At 36.0% G+C, this 18350-nt stretch overlaps 1 protein-coding gene and 1 long non-coding RNA gene across 4 annotated transcripts in view; one reads left to right on the top strand and one right to left on the bottom strand.

Moving 5' to 3' along the window:
- The window catches only part of LOC129578556 (shootin-1), an 11340-nt gene extending 1249 nt beyond the window's left edge, over positions 1 to 10091 (bottom strand). Inside the window, exons 1-8 of one of the 3 annotated variants that reach the window (XM_055467314.1) lie at positions 9703 to 10091; positions 6501 to 6740; positions 6227 to 6413; positions 6030 to 6145; positions 5648 to 5790; positions 5406 to 5518; positions 4973 to 5150; positions 4166 to 4670 (exon numbers count right to left, since the gene is read on the bottom strand). In XM_055467314.1, the coding sequence (XP_055323289.1) occupies positions 4166 to 4670; positions 4973 to 5150; positions 5406 to 5518; positions 5648 to 5790; positions 6030 to 6145; positions 6227 to 6413; positions 6501 to 6705 (1447 nt within the window). In that variant the 5' untranslated portion in view covers positions 6706 to 6740; positions 9703 to 10091. The remainder of the gene's footprint in view (positions 1 to 4165; positions 4671 to 4972; positions 5151 to 5405; positions 5519 to 5647; positions 5791 to 6029; positions 6146 to 6226; positions 6414 to 6500; positions 6741 to 9702) is intronic. The other 2 variants (XM_055467316.1, XM_055467315.1) reach the window with 2 other exon arrangements.
- Positions 10092 to 14098: 4007 nt separating this feature from the next.
- LOC129578554 (uncharacterized) lies at positions 14099 to 16314 on the top strand. The gene is made up of 2 exons (XR_008689113.1): positions 14099 to 14476; positions 15677 to 16314. It is a non-coding gene; the product is annotated as an uncharacterized LOC129578554 (long non-coding RNA).
- Positions 16315 to 18350: the final 2036 nt, after the last annotated feature.

The raw sequence follows: 18350 nt of genomic DNA, 5'->3' as shown, positions 1-18350 counted from the left end.
AGAGAGAGAGAGAGAGAGAGAGAGAGAGAGAGAGAGAGAGAGAGAGATAGTAGCGACCCACTATTCAAACACAATGTGGAGAACTGACTGTTCTAAATAATTCTAGCGAAAGCAAAATATGCGTCGAAAGGACCGGAACGTGAATAAAGACGGAAAAAACGACAGGAAAAACAGCATACAGGAGGAGAGCGCAACAAACACAGAAAAAAAAAGCACAAAAAGCGTAGTGAAGCAAAGAAGAGCTTCTTTGAGCTTCTTGTGTGCACGCAGGATATCACAACAATGGCAAATAAAAAAAAACACAACATTGAAATAAACCGAATACAATACAGAACGCACAGTGCCACTGATTTTGTGTAATGGATTGGGTTGGTTTTATTTCCTTTTTTTCGTTCCACAGCTTTCAAATGCGCCACTCTTCGATGGATACACAAGTGAGCGCTGAATAAACCAACTTGTGATTACAGTCAGAACATTAACGACGCAACCGTCATCGTAACGACAACAAACTTTCCACCGATAACCCGACAAAATTTAACATCGCTTCGACCAGTGTTCAGTGCTTCAAATTTTTAACCGTTTATTTCATTCCAGTTTGATGTTTTTGTGCGACGGAGCGGGTATGTTCTTTTTGTTTCGTCAAAATTATCTCAAGTAAAATTGACTGAAAAGATTATTGAGAATCATAGAAAATTTCAACTGCCACTTTTCCAACAATAAAAAAAGGTTGAAATTAGTTATCATTAAAAAGTGTCTATATGAGTGATTGTTCCAGAATATTCCACGACAAAATAAGCTGCTTTTGAGCATGGTGTACATTTGAAACGAAACATAAATTAAAATGCATCCTGTGTGCACCTGCACATCACAAACAATATTAACTGTTTTCATCTCCAGTGAATTCTCATCATTTTCAGTTTGCGTGAACGGAAAATTCAATTAAATTTGCTATTTGATGAAAAACAGTTACTCTCGAACACTTTCACAACACCGGCGAAAGTATGTATGTGCCAATTTGAGAAAAAAAAATGAAAAAAAAAATTAAAACGTAATTAATTTCAACGGCACAGTGATATCGCACAAAGTTTAAATGAGAGAGAGAGAGAAAAAAAAACAGAAACCACCACAAAACCCAATCAAATTAAGTGACATAAAAGCCTGTGCAACAGCCAACCTGTTATGACAGAAATCATTAGAAAATAACTCACGTTTATGGAGTGAAAATCCATCAAGTGGCACACAGAACATCGATACAAATGCGCTACAACAGCATCCAGACACGTGTCAGTTACTTTTGACGAATAATACCGTTTGATTTGTAACATTTATCAAGATTTCAAGGGGATATATTCGTGTGGCGTACTCATACGGAGTGTTGACACATCGGAGAAAGGCAATAACAATTATAACCCACAGCCGTTTTGTTGTTTGTTTGTTTTTATTTTTCATAATTTTCCGCACATGATTTTAATTGCTGAAATGTGTGATTGTCTCAATCTTGTTTAATCCTTTTTTTTTTGCTAATGAGCCACTCGAAACGGAGAGGATTCTTAAGCTCTGTGTGAGTTTACTGTACTTTGTTATGGATAATGTACGTTGAGTTGTTGAATGAGTATGTGTTACAGCACGTTCGATTCAATTCCGTATTAAATCATTGGCATTTTCTCCATTGTTAAATGCGAGCGCTATTTTCTCTTTATTGTTACACACAAGAGCCATTTCATCGAATTAAAACTCAGTTACAGCAAATCAATGGGTCTTCATCTTTCGAGTGCCATACGTTAAATTAAATCCCATTAATGCGAATAATGAAATGAGCTCAGAAAGTACACGCGACCGAGCTATTGGAAGTGGATCAAGAAAAAAAAACTGTTGAATTGGTTTTATTTTCTGAAGAATTTTTTTATAAAACCAACATTTCTGGAAATCCACTTTTCCAATTACAAAACGTATATTCACGAATAGCGGAAATGTGTGTGAAAATCTATTTTGACATTCTGTAATGCATTTTTCATGGGATATTTCTTATTTTTGCAGAGAGAAAAATGAGCATTGTCGATTAATATGCTTGAGTTATTTGTGGTGACGATGTTTTGCGTTGTCGTATGTAATAATATTAATTTCCACTAAACAAGCCATTGCTCAAATGAACTCGTTGTCATATACAAGCCCATTTTGAAGAGTATATGTACTTAAGTTATTAAAAACCCATCTCAAAGCCACTTCAAATGCTTTGAATAGTAGTTTTGAGCTTTGTATTGTTGTCCAAATGAATGAAACCTCATTTGTTGTTGAATAGTCTTCAATTTCAGAATCATATCAATTATTGGCTTTTTTATTCTATCCCAGCCGACATTGGCCTTGCTTTCGCCTAAATATTCAAAAATCTATATTGAATGCTCGAAATATTAGCTGATGGCATTGTTTTATTTGCTTTTAATAAGTCATCCATGTGTAACATAAAGCTAAACAACACTAAGCAGTGTTATTCATTCGCCAAGCCAGGGAACCGATTCCATGTGGTCTTGTTGCTCGGTTTGGTCGAACACACCAACCATCACGCACACAATAGGAAAAAACGAACTTTTCGAAAGATTCTTGACTTGTTGGATGTTCGGTGCTTAGATTTATGGAAAACGGCAGCCCAACGTAATTTTATACTATCACGAAGAATTAATTTAAATCGCTTAGAAGGAATCCCGGCTGCAGGCCTACTACCCTCTGGTAAACTAAGCGTTTCGCATTGTTTTCACAACGTGATATCTTTTCATTTTTTCTTCTTTTTCATTTCATTCGCACACATAATAATCCCAACAACAACCAACAGTATGCGACCACAATAATTTGGACGTGTAATATAAAACCATCGAAAATTGTACGAAAAAAAAGAGTCTCGCGCTACTCGCGATGCTGTGCTATTTCCACTTGAAGTATTTGTATATTCGCACGATGTGTGAAATGGAGAGACAGACAGAGACGCAGAGAGAGAGAGAGAGAGAGATGTATTTCTGCATTATAAATTATTATATATTCATCATCATTCGCTTGTTAAGCACATTGAAAATCGTATTGAGGAGCCTAGGAAAAACATTGAACAGGAAAGAGTGGAGAAATGGTAGAACGAAAATGATGCGAACGAAAGGAATTGGCGTGGAAAGAGAAAAACGAAAAATGGTTAACAATAAAATAATGTCGACGTCAACAGTGACAACGACAACAAACGACTACGGCAACTTTGGACAAGAGCAAGAGAGGAGAGAGAGAGAGAGAAAGATAGAGAGAGAGAGAGAGAGAGCGAGAGAGAAAGCGAGTATTTTTACGGATTCTTGTCAGCTCCTTGGTTCCCTAGTGCAGCACAAGTAATTCACGTATCGAATACAAAGGACACCAATTTATGTATGATATATTAACGTCATCGATGTAGCGCATACAGTCTGCGCTCATTCACTACACAACGGCTTTTGTACTTTTCTATAATTCTATGTCCTTGTCCCATGTATAAAATAAACACATACACATGATGCTGATGCTGATGACAAATAAGTTTATATTGAGTGCAAATAGAATTGACTGACGAGCGAATGAGCTTGAGAGGGAAAGGTGTGTGTGTGAGAGTGAGTGAGTGAGTAGATAAGTGTGTGAGTGAGCAAGAGTGAGAGAAAGAAGGAATGAGAGGAAAATGCTTTATTCGCTGTTGCTGCTCGCGAACAGAACCGAACCGAACTGAACATATGATATTCTGAAAATGTTCCACAAACCAAACGTGAACGTGAAATGTTCATGCAAACGATATGAAATTACTGATATTTTTCCGGTAGATAGAAATGAGTAAAGCAAATTTGATTCACACAACCACAGCAATAATAATCAAGCACTAGCGAGTAAAACATGTATACGCTGAGCTGAAGGCGATTGAACACGCTAACACACGATGCAAACAAATAAAATAGGAAAATGAGACATTTTCCAACGTGTACATGGTGTGGTACATGGTACAGGCATCATGCATGCACGCGCGCACACCCATCCACTCTACAAGGATTTTACGAGAATACAAGCGACAGCAACATCAAACAGCAACAATAACAACAACTTTAGCAGCAGCAGCAGCAGCAACAACAAAACTAGCGCACAATTCAGATTTCGGATCAATATGCAAACCTACCTGTTGCCGATTTTTTCACATCCAGATTGCTACAAATGCTAAGATTGTCACCCGATTCGCGTGGATTATTGAGTGTGAATGTTGTGATGCCATCTCTCAGACTGGCACCACACCTGGTCACATTGACGGGAAATGGTGTGAAATTGGGCATTGGAGGTGGAGGTGGAGGCGGTAAGGTGACTGTCGTGGACGATGATGATGATGATGATGATGATGATGCTGCGCTGCTTGTTGATGATTGCTCTGCACTATCACAATAATTGCCACAGTGCGAACACTTCACCCTCGACACCGCCGCCGCCGCCGTCGTCGTCGCTGCCGATTCATGAGATGATTGTGCCAGTGCGTAACTACTATTTTTGTACAAATTGTTCAATTGTTCTTCAGCTTTTTCCGCTCGACTAATGGCGAATTGAAGCTCTTTTTCCACTATCTCAAGTTTAATGCGTAGCACATTGATTTCGTCGTTATTGTTAGTTTCGATTGTCGTTTCCATTAGTTTATTCTACGGATAAGGTTTAGTTAGTTAAAAAGTAAAATCATTGTTGAATGCAAATTATTTTCGTATTTCAATGATAACACTTCAATATAGAGCCCCCATCGTTCAGTTTGTATGAGGAAGGGAAAAAAGTGCCAAAAGGAAAACTTCTACGGTTAATGATGTTCGCATGCAAGTGAGCAAAACCACAATTGAAGCGTTCAATTCTCTAATTTGGCCGGGACAAAGAGAGAGCGGCCCCATAAATAATTTGTTTTTACAACAGAGACAGTAGGAGATGAGAGCAAGTGCGTTAATTGGATTCTTACCATTTCGACAATGCGCTCGGTGTGAGCCGCCTCTCGTCGTTTCAATTCCTCTTTTAAATGCATCACTTGGTCATTTGTCGAATAGAACTTGGGCGATGTTGGACTATCAATGGCATCTTTGTTTCCACGCACCAGCTCATCGTTCCTCTTTTTCATTTCGATTAACGCCTCTTCCATCCTAGCAATTCAAACATTCAAAATGACATAATTAAATTAACCAGCGCGCGAGAAGAAAAAAGATGCGGAGAACGAAACACAATGGGAATTATCTATTCAACGAAATGAAAAACGGGAGAAAAGAGGATGTCCTGTGGTTTTTCGCCGGCAATTCGTTACGATGTTGAAGCGACAAGCGTGTAAATGTTTCGCGTCGTGCATGAGTGCGCACCGTAGTGGTAGTCTATACATTTTTCTAAATAATTGTTATACTCACTTTTTAGTTGTATCCATACTTTCTTGCATGCTACGTGTCATGAGCTTGGCCACCTTGGTGAGATTCGAATTTTCCACTTTAAGGTTTTCATTTTCTTCTTTCAGGTGTTGATGCTGAAAATGTATATAAAAATAGAAAATCCATTTTTTTTTCTTATGAAATTGTAATACTAATCTGCAAAAAGCGCTCGCTATACACGTAAAAAAGAGTTTTTTTTTCGCTGGAATTTATGAAGTACTCACGTTTTCAATAAGCTCGGCAATTTTCTCATTTGCCTCGTACAACTGGAGCTCGGTATTGTTCATTTGTGTTTTGATTTTTCCGATTTCGTTGATTAGTTGTTCGACGGTCTCAGTTGTAACAATATCACATTTGGATGATTCATCTGGAATACGTACAAAATTTAAATTGTCGCATTGAATTGATTGTGTTTTGGGTTTGTTTTGATTCGATTCGAATGTTATGTCATTCGATGAAGTCGAGCACATCTAATCACATCAAAGAGCTCAATTTGGCACATTAATGTAGATCAGTTATTCAATTTGGGTGGAATCGATTCGAGCCAATTTCGATTCGAATCAATCCGATTGAATCATAAATGGGCGAAATCGATATAACAATTACCTTTTTCCTTTAATCGAATCTCCGGTGCCAATTCTTCGAGACGGTGCTTAGCCTGTTTGCCAGCTTTTAGCAATTCGACATGTTTCTCCTCTTGAACTCGAACTTTTAGCATGAGGCTAAAATGAATCAAAATAACAATGCAATGCACTCATACGAATATCTACCATGCGGTCAGATGATGGTCATCATTTACTTACTCGTTGATGATTTTCTTTTGTTGCTCTTGAATGTTATGTATTGTTTGACCTTCTTCAAATTCTCGTTCAAATTTATTCATCAAACCTTGTAATTGATCCTTCAGCAGTTTTTGTTGCACTTTCAAATCATTGAATTGCTTGCCCACTCGTCCATTTTCTCGCTCCAACTGGATATTTTTCTGTAAAACTATCAACGAAATCATTTTGATTTGTTATGATGACTACAGAAATGGCTATACGATTGTAAATCAAGAATAATTCAAGTGGTTTTTACTGGTATTATGCTTGGTCGATAATTCTTCGATTTTCTCCTTCAGCGCAATATTTTCCTCGAGTAGTGTAAAGAGGTCTAACTCATTGGTTGGGCCATCGATGGTATCGGAAAGCAAATCGTCATTACTTTTGCTCAAACTTTTCTTCATGCTATTCGATTTCGATTTCGGAATCGGTATTCCACTTCGTCGCGCAGGCGAATCCATTTCACTGCTCTCTTTCTCTCTCTCTCTCACTCTCTCTTTTTAAAGATGTTCAATCAAATCATTCAGAACGAGAAGAGAGATAAAATTAAATAAACTGTTGGAAATTTCCAAACTGCGTAGTTGTTTAATTAATTTATATATATATATATTTCGATTGAGAATTGGTGACAGTTTCGAATAAAATATATACTACTCGGTGATACTGTTTTGAGTGGGCCTTTGTTTACGATGCCATGTATGGCAAAACAATCACCGTGGATGAGTATTGTCATTTTTATTGTGAATTCGATACGATTCATTCGATTGATCAATCGAGTGAGTCACAATCAATTGAATACTCAAGTCTTGGCAGATATGCCGAAGTGATTTCGGGAAGAGCGTTTTTAACTGGATGTGAATTTGGGCGCCGGATGGTTTTAAAAATAAAGAAATAATAAAATTATTTCCCAGGTGTTCAAATAAATAATTTCATCTGTTTGCAAACGTAATATTTGCATCAAGTACGACATGTGTGTCCATCTCATAACTGCATGACGTAACCGAATTAAGCGTGGACGACAATATTCTGGTCAAATGATTTAACCATGGCCTACAAATACACGATATTCTAGCCTACACTGTTGACACAATGTTACGCATCATTTGAGACTGAAAAAGCAAAATGACTGAATTTATGTAGCTCGATCGATAAATGTTGAGACATTAGCATACACAATATAATATATTTATCATAACTCATTTCTTCATCCATATTATCAATTAACGTTGGAATTAATGAGTTAATCATCAATTTTATTGATGGGATTCCAAACTTATCTGTGCAAAAAAATAGAAAATTGGGCGCGTCTGCGTTTTTAGGGCGAATTCTTTTTTAAGTTACATTGACGAAAAAAAACGCGATAACTGTTTTTAAGAATTAACATTTGACTATATTACGAAAAAATGCAAATACTTTCGAGATTTGGGTCATATTCGTTTCTATGCAAATCAAATGCTATAAAAATAAATGTGATTAAGTACGTTGTTGGAGAATCTGACAGAGAAAAATGTACAAATGCTTTTTGGAATATACCAACACACGGTGAACAAAGCACAGTCTCCAGTTTCATAATTCGAAACGATCCAACCATTTAGAATGGAATGGAATATTCTTGATTCTTGGAACAGGCTTAAACTGAATTAAAAGAGCCGGAGAAAGGCCAAGCCTATATCATATTCTTTTGACCGATTTGAAAGCAATAGAAATATGTAATACCGAAAAATGTGTTGATCTCTTAAACTAAACCGATCGAATGCTCTGTTGTTTGTAACAATCGCCTTAACCATTGACTCAGATTTCTTGTGTTGGTCTACCGATCGTTATAAATACCTATATGCATCAATATGGGCAACAACAACACCACACAAATCAGCAGGAAAATGGGCAAAGGTGCTGAATATGTATGTTTTTCCCCCATTGAGTCGGTGCAAAACATTGAGAGGCATTGACAAATGCTGTAAACTGTTTGTATTCGAAATTTTAATTGGTATGTCAATTGAAGCCAATAGATTTCCCGTTATAAATTCCAGTCGATCATCACTATATCTCTGTTAACATAATTCTTCATTCGATTCAATTTATCACTGATATATGTATGCATGTCTTTGTTTATAAACTCCTATATTGAGTCTAACTGAGAAAAAAAACACCGATTGCTCGTTGTTCTGTTTGCACAGCAAAATCATTGATACTTTCACTGATCGCCGTATCGATTTCATCACTAACGATCCATTGAAATTCACATTGGTGCGCGAGTCTATCAAAGTCGATGTCTTGAAAGAGTGTGTACTTTGTTTGTTTGTTCAGTGAATCATTCATGTATGGTGTGAGAGTGAGGGAGTGAACGAGAGGAAAAAAAAATCAGCGTCTAATGGGTTTTTTGTGCTCGTTTTTTTTGGCGGTTTACATTGATTCGAACGTGTTTGATAATTTCAAGTATCAATCATACCGTAGATTTCAATTGATTTCGAATTGAATGGAAAGCAAGGTGATGTGCGTCTTTCTTTCCGGAAGCATTAAATCACATCGGGAGGTAAATAACACTTTATCTAAATTAGTACAAAGCACATAAAACGCACATAAGACGTTCGACTGTCCATTTCAACCATACAATTGCTACCGCTGCTGCTGCTGCTGTTGATGTTGTGCGTTTTTCTTTTTCAATTCAACCCAGTGTTTGCTATTTTCTGTGCACACTTTTTCTTCTTCTATTTTTTTTTTCTTAAAATTTCAAACGTACAATTGTATTCCAAATGGAGAGAGAGAATTGTTTTAGCAAAGCAGCGCTTCTTGTTCACTGTACAATTGTGTGTCGAAAGAGTACCGCTGTGAATAATCCAAGTTTGGATTTAGATAAGCGAACACGTTCACCTGTATGAAACACTGAACTCAACAGAGGAATTAGAGTCACGTAAATGCGCAAAATGACTAGAGTCGAGAGAATGCAGAAGGCGAACACGGTATGGCAAGCATAGTTTAAATGCTTTCGCACATTGACATTGTGAGTGTGAACTGAATATGAAATTAAAACAGATGGCTAATAATCAATGGTGTATGTAAGAAAAGCAGATATACGAATTCTTCAATGCATTTGCAATAAATCTATAGTAAAATTCGTCAGTGAAGCGACACGCATTGCAATTCATGACAACCGCCTTCGTTTGCACAAAATAATGATTAGCTTTGCATTGGGAATGATTCTTGTGAGGGATAATTGATTAAATTACGGTCATTACGCTCGCTTCCTCGTTCATTCACCGAGAATCGCAGATATGCCAAGGCGCCAACAGAAAACAAAAGTCATCGTATATTTAAATCACTTTAATTATTCATTAGAAGGAAATAGCGATTTTGCGATTCCGCAATAAATGCACCAATTAAAACGGATCTCTCACGCATGCAATCGAAATGCAGTTTTGGAACACATATACAAATTGGCTCGTTTTCGAACCACTTACCTTTGACGGTTAATTTTTGACACTTTTAAATATGAAATGGTTGTCACAAAACCAACACTCGCTCAAAGTTTTTTTTTTTTGTCTTTCAAATAAATGAGACGAATAACAAAGGCTCACACAATTTACTTTTCGTCGCAAAATCATATAGTGTATCAGTAAGTCAAACAAAGCACACACATTTTGAAAACAAAGAATAAGCTCGAAAATGCATCGAAATTTGTTCGAAACCGACGATATGCCACAACGAAAATGAAACAAGTAGAAACAGAAAAAAAAACGACAGCGAATAAACAAATCGTCGTCAGCGCGAAGCCGATTGTGGTTCGACCGAAAGCAAACTTCGTAATTTACTGTGGAGATGCTTCAGCAATGTGCTTTCAAATCTACAGAAACCATTCGATCAGCAGAGAGCAAGAACACAAGAGAAATACAACAACAACGACAAAAAAAAAATAACGACAACAACAACAGCAACAAAAAGCAGCAACATACAAAAATAAATAACGAAGAATGAAGCGACAGCAAACTAACCGTTGAGTGTATTGTGTAACTGTGTGTGGTGAGACGAAGAATGTAGAGAAAAGAGAGAAAAATACTTGAATTCATTTTTATTTTTCTGATTCGTTCACCGATTTGAATGGGCTCTCTTCTCGGAGCTGAGAGCTACGAGCTGAGCAAAGCATAACACAAACAAATGCACCAGGCCAATACCAATACAACCGAGAATGCCATGTATTACACTTGCTGGGCTCACTTTGGAATTATGTGTCATATTGTTGAGGTTTAGTGCACCGTTCGCCGCCGTTCACAAACGCCGATTACAATTCTTAACTTTGGTTTGGTTTGTGCAAATATTGATAAATAGAAATGAGTATGAGCGAGCGAGCGTCTCTTTGTGCACAGTGTATCGTATAGTATATATATACAGAGTATAGAGTTCAGAGAGTTACTCATCGGGCCACTTTATGTGTGGTTGCATAAGGTAAAAATGATAACGTTTGCTTATTCATCGAAATTTCCCATGTAGGACGCTGTTTTCGCTACTTTCCAAAGAAGACATTCGATCGGCGATCTCGAAATGATCTATGCGAATCGAAATTTTCTCTATATATATATATAGATATTGTATTTTTTTTTCGTATGAGATTGCAATCCTTCCCACCAAAAATAAATGAAATGAAACGCGATAAAAAAATGGTCTGTTGGTCAATCGAATATTCGACTTTGCTCGTAAACATTGCTATCACAAATACGAATGTTCCTATCCGCTTTCTGATGTTCTACATTTGACTTCGTCGACGTAATCTTGTACTGAAGATAAAATAACCGCGCTCTTATTATTACAAACGAAATAACGCAAACAATAGCAGCCAGCGACAGGCAACAAAGCGGTTATTGCATGTGTATGCGTGTAGAACAATTCATGAGCCGTGTCTAAGCCGTTTATATGCGCATTTATTCGGTTAATCGTTCAGTTGATACATTGAATACGATTTAAAAAGATTTAGTTAACCGAAAAAATACCAAAACCAATTCGTGTATCATTTTCTTTCCGCTTCGATGCCCTTTCTATTTCATTTCGAAAATATATATGTGTGTATGATGATATCGATGTTCATTTTTTTTTGTTCATTTTCGAAGAACGAACAAGAATAGAAAAAGAATCTTACGTTTATGATTTTATCGCATATTTCCTCTAAGTGGACTATTTACTATGTATACCTTGAAAAGTAGGAAGCCACTATCGAAAATCTCTCACATACGTGAAGAGAAGAAGAAGAAGAAGAAACCATGCAATGGTATAAACATTTTAATGGGAGGGAATTGTTAGTCGAATCCAAGCAAAACGAATTTGAATTGTGTTGATGCTAGAATTGAAAATTCTATGAATTCTCTCTCTAGCTTCGTTCCATTCAACGGAAATTTCTATGGCAAACTTGTTACAATTCTATTCTAATTAAGTGAATGCAACGCGCAACACATTCTATGTTGTCATTAAAATCGAAGCGTGTGGGTAATGCACGATATGCTTTGAGCCAGCATTAAATTTAATTGAATGTCAAACAAAAATTAGAACGTTAATGGTGAATGTTAATATGGTATCCCAACACACAAACATATGAACCAAACGAATTAGTACCGCGTGAAAGAGAAACGTTTTCTATGTTGGGCGCAGCAACAGCAACAGCAGCATGATTGTTATTTTTTTTGTTTTTGTTTTTGTTTTCGTCGATTGCTGAATAAACTGGCACATTTTTTGATCTCTCGCCAATGACTAAACCTGTCCGTGCGCATATAACGCATTTTGCTTTTAGCACATATCTTCCAAGTTCTTATATTGATTCCGCATTGGCAGCATCACCAATGTATCACACATGACGGACATTGTCCCAGTTTCCGTAAAAGAGAAAGAAGGGCATCTCGGTCATAACGATGTGAGCGCTGATATACACTGTGTGCGCATTTCAGAAGAGAAACCAAAATAGTATATATTCAAACACCATCGGTATTTGTACGAAATTCGATTTGGTGAAACTGGTTCCGTGCAAAGTAAAATCACAAACCCAAATCAGGCTGAACAAGCAAAGAGACCGACTTAAGGCAAATTCTTTTGCCCCTCTATATATATATATATATATATATATCTGCGATGTGAAACAAGTTTTCAGCTGCAGTTCCATTCGTACACCCTACAATCCGAATGGATACAAAACAAACATAAGAAATGCTGTCATGTGTGCGCCACTTCCCACATTCATTTCCAAAAACAAAACTACAACTATCGTTAATTAAAATTGCGGCATTGTAGTCATTTCAGCTCGCATTTTCAAAACACCGATGACATTCGAAGCTAATGTATTTTAACCGCCCACACAAAATTCAGCCGAGTCTCTTGTGCAACTGATCCGTTTGACAAAATATGAATGTTTATAAACAAGTAGCAAATTGTGTCACCTTTGTTGCCAAAAAAAAATGTGAAGAAACCATATTTACATGTGATTCAATCCATTCTGTCTGGTACACAAAAATTGTTCTTCATTCGATTTCGGAACGCATGGCTTCTTGTTTATTCTACTGATTCTATTTGCTTCGTATAAACAAAATATATTCGGTTAAAATAGAAAAACACTTGGCGGTTAAAAAATACACATAAAGATTTCCAATTTCATAGCATAATCAAAACAACAAGAGCTTTGCCACTAAAGTTTCGTTAGAATGACAAAAAGTTGGAAAGCTCAAACGAAATCACGCAAAGCATTGGAAGCTCAAACATTTCCAAACAATGTGTTTATATTGGTTTCAACAGATGGCGTTGCCATTGCGAATCATATTGAAAATGTTTTTCAATTCGATTGTAAACATTGAAGTCTTCATGATTCAAATGAAAGAAAAATTTAACCCATTGAATAGTTGAGTGCGATCAAGATACGATTTAAAAGATAACGCGACTCATCATGAATAATACAATTACTTTAGTATTATAACATCCATGGATAGATTTGTATGCCTTCGTTTCAAAACCCTAATTGGCAATTTAAATTTAAAATGCGAGTGCGGCGAATATCAGTTTGTCACTGATTCTTGAAAAAAAGTGACATTTTACGGTTAATGAATGCGACTTTTATGAATAGACACAACACACACACACAAAAATTGTGCAGCAATTAGCTTCTGGTTTTTCTCTTCCTTTTCCGCATTTCTAGTGCCTGCAACTAGCACGGAGAAATTCAGATGAAAACCGAGAAAAAAAAACCAACGCAATGATATCATAATAAAAGCTAGAAAGTGAATAGCCGGCCGGTTATTTTACGTTTTCTCTGTTTTTTTTCTTTGTGCTAGTGGTTTTCCAGATAGTGAAGTCAGAGTACGCTTTGGCTGCTAGATATTCCATTTTTGACGTACGAACGAGAGCGAAAGAGAGCCGTATGTGCGATGTGTATGTATATAAGCAATGCAAAGTAACTAAGGTTCGCCACGTATGAACATTTCAGCGGTGTTTTGGCACAATTTTAAATAAATTGGTGGGAGAATTGTGCTGTTAAGTAGGCCATTAATATACGATTGTGTGGGTATGCATGTGTATGTGCTTGTTTTGTAAGTTTCTAGCATGCGAACGAGTTAAAGAACGCAACAATACATAAAACTAAAATCCTAAGGTCAATCAATTGGCCAAACATAGAATCATCAGGTAGAATTGCTTGGTGGACGTGTCACCATTTATTTTTGTTTGGGAAAAATGATGAAAGAAATAAACGAAACGAAAGACGTTATCACAACATTAGCATAATACAACGATCATTGTCTTTCTCCCTTTACCACCGTTTCTCATTCTATCTCGTTTCTTTGGTGAACGTACTTCGCATCGTACATCCAATTCAGCGAAAGCAAAGCGCAACAAATACATATCCGATGAAGAGAGATTGTATTCATACATGTATGCTATAATCACTTTAGATCATTTAATAAATACGAATTTAATACTTATTATTTACAATTTTAATTCTTAACATAAGCGCACACGCACACACATCAACTCAAGCACAAGAGCGAGTGCTAGATGCTTTTTATTTCGTCTTCAACCGTTCATTTGAATTTCAGTTGATTTTGACACGGATGTTGAATGCGTCCGAATCGAAACTGTTGATTTCAATTTTTGTGTTGATTTATATTCGTTTATTTTTTTTTTCGTTTACCTGTGGGATAAAAGAGAAGGGTTTCCAGCTCAATCTTGATAATACGCTCAATCATTTCTAATTGAATTTTCAGCCTTAAGGTATATCTATATTTTTCGTTGATTGTTTTTTTGTTCATATTTTCATTTTCATTTATCGATTGAATTCTACGACAATTTTGTCTGTGTTTTGCTTGGAAAGTGTTGAAGTGAAAGAGAGTTTCAAACTAAAATCAATGTGATTTGTGCTGGTTGGACTGTTTGTCGGAGGGGCATCCGAGTAATGTTGGTGGCTCGGTGCTGATTCGAATCGATTCGGCTCTGTGCAATAATTGCCGCCCACAATATCAATGGAGCATGCGCTTATCTTGCTTTCTTGGTTTCAATGGAGACCATATTTAAAAACGTCGTTTCGATTCTACCAAATAGCCATACAATAAAATGCCGTTTTTATGACATTTGCAAAAAGAGAAAAAAAAAATGAAAATTGCACCTTTTCCTTATTTTTCGCACAAATTTTTATTCATGTTGTTCGTCGAAAGAATTATTTTCCCTGTTTTAATATTTGCTCGAAGACACGGAATCGCTTTTGTGTCATCTTAAATTCCGCTGGAGAGAAGCGTTAAAAATATCACCGGACAAAACACGAATTGAAGCCAAAATACGTAAACAAACAAAAAATCATGTTTTCCCATGGATTGAATAGATGAATAAAGTGCCGGCCATTTGATTCGTTTCTTTTTCTTTTTCTCTTCTCTTTTAATTTGGTTTTTCTACTTTTTATCAAACAAAGAGAGCAATTAATACACAAAATAAATTTTTTTAAGCAACATAGAAATGAGAAATCATTGCATTATAGTCTCGAACAAAAAAGTTTGGTATGAATGTGAAAAATCACTACCGCGCGTCATACACATTGTGCTGACATTATCGCATGTTGCCAAAGCGCGCGCCTCTCTCTTTCTCTTCTATTCATCAAAATGCCTCTGCCTTCTCTATGCCATCGTGTATACACGATGCTCGACGTCCATATCAACACACCGCCGCACTCCAATTCACCGAATGAGACGAAGAAGGAAAAAAAAAATGTGTGTGTGCAGAGCGAAACCGTGTGTTTGTATGGAACACCAGTCCTAGGTCACATTCCCTGGCGCACGTACAGAAAATTTTTGTGATTCTATTGAGTCCAATATTTCGCATTTAAAATTCGTACAAATTGCTCTGTGTTCTCCAAGTTCAAAATTTAATCAAAACTTCATTATTTTTATGGTTTTTTTTTCTGTTAATTTCTGGATTAAAAAGTATCGTCCACAACCAAAACAAAACATAAATCCAACAATCATAACAACTGTAACCACATTTAAAAAGAAAATACTACAAAAAAAAAAATGATTGAAAACTAAACCAAAAAAAAAAGAAACAGCAACAACCGAAAAGTTGTTTTTAAAAAAATGTTGTGCTTTGACAATAATTTTATAAAATTTATGTGATAAAATTTGTTGTTTGTTGTTATTTATATCAATAGTATTGCGCTGATGTTAAACGAATGATGCATTGAAATGAGGCGATGTAACATGTTATGAATTAGTAAAAAGTGAAAGTGAAGTTGAATCGTACGGAAGTTTCTCTTCGCTTTTTGTTATTGTTTCGTAAATTTTCATTTTAAAAATTTATTTTTATCTTCATGGTTTCAAATGTTCCGTTCCATATTTTCTTTTCGCTGACATTAAAGTCGACCATTTGAGCTGATCCACTGCGTTGCACAACGTGCAATCAATTCCAGTGTACAAAGGCAAATCAAGAATATATGCACCATACTCATTGAATGAAAAAAATCAAAAATTCTATTGAAGATAAACGAAATAAAAATCTGTGATAACCGATGTGAACAAATAAATACCCAAACAAACAGACACCAAACAATAGAATATCAATAGCCGTTACACAGTGTGATTTTAGTGCGTTCATCTTTTGTTTTGTTTGACTTCTCTCTTTTTTTATTTTATTATTTGATTTTTTTTTTTAAACACACACAAAACTCCTGATTTTTATTCTTTAAAAAAATATACGAAACTACGCAAAAAAAAAATTGAATGTCAGCCATTTTTAAAAGCGAGCACGATCAACGAAATGCGAGCAACATCAGTAGCATTCCAGCAAAGAATTGCGAACGTCAGGGAACTATACATAATTGGGCTCATTTTTGCCACAATTTGTATATCACACGGTAAGTAAAATGAATGGTTGCTATTACACTCAATGAATGTTTATCCAGATAATTATTTACAAAATCCGCTGCGGTGAAATCAAACTGAATTTCCGTTGTGACCAACAAACAAAGTGTGATGAGAAAATTTCAGATGATTTTGCTTCCGCATGGCAAATGTTTAGATGAGAGTCAATCGTTCTTATCGTCTTATTTGAGAGCTTTTCGCCAGTTATCTATTTTTTATACATGGAACATTCGACAAATGTTCTATCTAACCACTTATCAATGGTAATCCATTGTTACCAAAACGAGGTCTATTTTCTTAGTTTATACTTCGCAGTTGGTATTGAACTCCGTTAAAAGCGTTGGCAATGTCATATTGTCAAACGTTTTAATTTCTTCACTAACTACGAATACGGTTACTTGAGATCGAATTTTGAAAAGAATGGTAAAATATCGGTCATGATAGTGCACAGATAAAAATCGCAATCCACTGATAGAAATCACTGTTGTTTGGCATTGAAAAAGATGATTCAAACCAAAAGTATCGTTTTTGTTTACATTAAATACTTATCATGCATTGAAACATCATTGCAGGAAAAATATTCATGTAAACATAACACTTCAACAACGTTTTCTTTCGAAATACATTTAGCAATGGTCACTTGTGACTAGGCAATATCAAACATTGATTAAACTTCATTTGAAAAAAGAAAAAAAATTGGAGAAATATCGTTTAATCAAGGGATTAAGCGTCGAAACGTAATTTTGGGTTGAAAAGTGAAAAACGAATGGTTGCCATGGATTTAAATCGGTTTTCATAAAATTTGAGGAAAAGAAAAAATCTCACCATCACACCTCACGTAATCGCATGCATCTAATAGTGCTGCTGTGTACGTTTTCTTTTTAAAGTCACGATGTGACTGGATTTTCGTTAAGAAATCTCAAAATCTATTATCACTTCATCACATTAGAATTGTAGACAAATAGACAAATACAATAGCAACTGTCGAAGAAAAAGATAACAGCTAAACGAAAGCATTTTCCCACGTCTTTTTTGCACCGTATTTAATATTGAGTATTATTTCCGCCTACGAAGCGTCAATATTATCGTGTCTCGTATATCTATCGTACGAAGCGTACCAAGGAGAGAGAGCGTTTGTGTGTGTGTGTGTATGCGTGTGTGGATGTATATGCACACAACTACTCTAGCAACTACTCATCAAATCGCAAGCAATCTAAACTCTCAGTTTAATTTCAATACGAATGATGCACAGATCCCCCTTTCTCTCACACATCCAGATTGGGTGCTCTTTCTCTCTCTCTCTCTATCGCTCCCTTTTTTATTCTCAAGCGGTGGTAAGGATATTTAAATTCTTGTTTTCGTACACATGATAATCCGACCGGTGCACAAATATTTGCTTAATAACTTGTTCAACAACGTTTCAGCATTTAATACAGATATTAAGAGACAGAGCGCGAGGGAGAGAGAGAGAGAAATAGAGTACTAACACCAAAATCAAATCCGTCAAATACTTACAACGGATGCAATATTAGTCGTCTAAACGTTACACCAAACGTTCTATCGATGCGATTCGTGTTTTAAGTGGAAATCACCATAGCGATGATAATGCTGAGATTGTGACTGCATGCACAAGATCTCGACTAGATTAATTCTTCAGTATGGTTTTTTCTTCTGTGCTTCATTTCGAGCCTTGATTCGTCACATTAAATAAACAAGGGATGATTCTGTGAGCAGAATAAGCA

The sequence above is a fragment of the Sitodiplosis mosellana genome, unplaced genomic scaffold (genome assembly GCF_009176505.1).
Source record: "Sitodiplosis mosellana isolate CC-2019 unplaced genomic scaffold, AAFC_SMos_1.0 Smas_scaffold_6226, whole genome shotgun sequence".
In the NCBI taxonomy this organism is placed as follows: domain Eukaryota; kingdom Metazoa; phylum Arthropoda; class Insecta; order Diptera; family Cecidomyiidae; genus Sitodiplosis; species Sitodiplosis mosellana.
The sequence above is the reverse complement of the archived record's forward strand: the minus strand, read 5'-3'. Positions and strand labels throughout refer to the sequence as shown.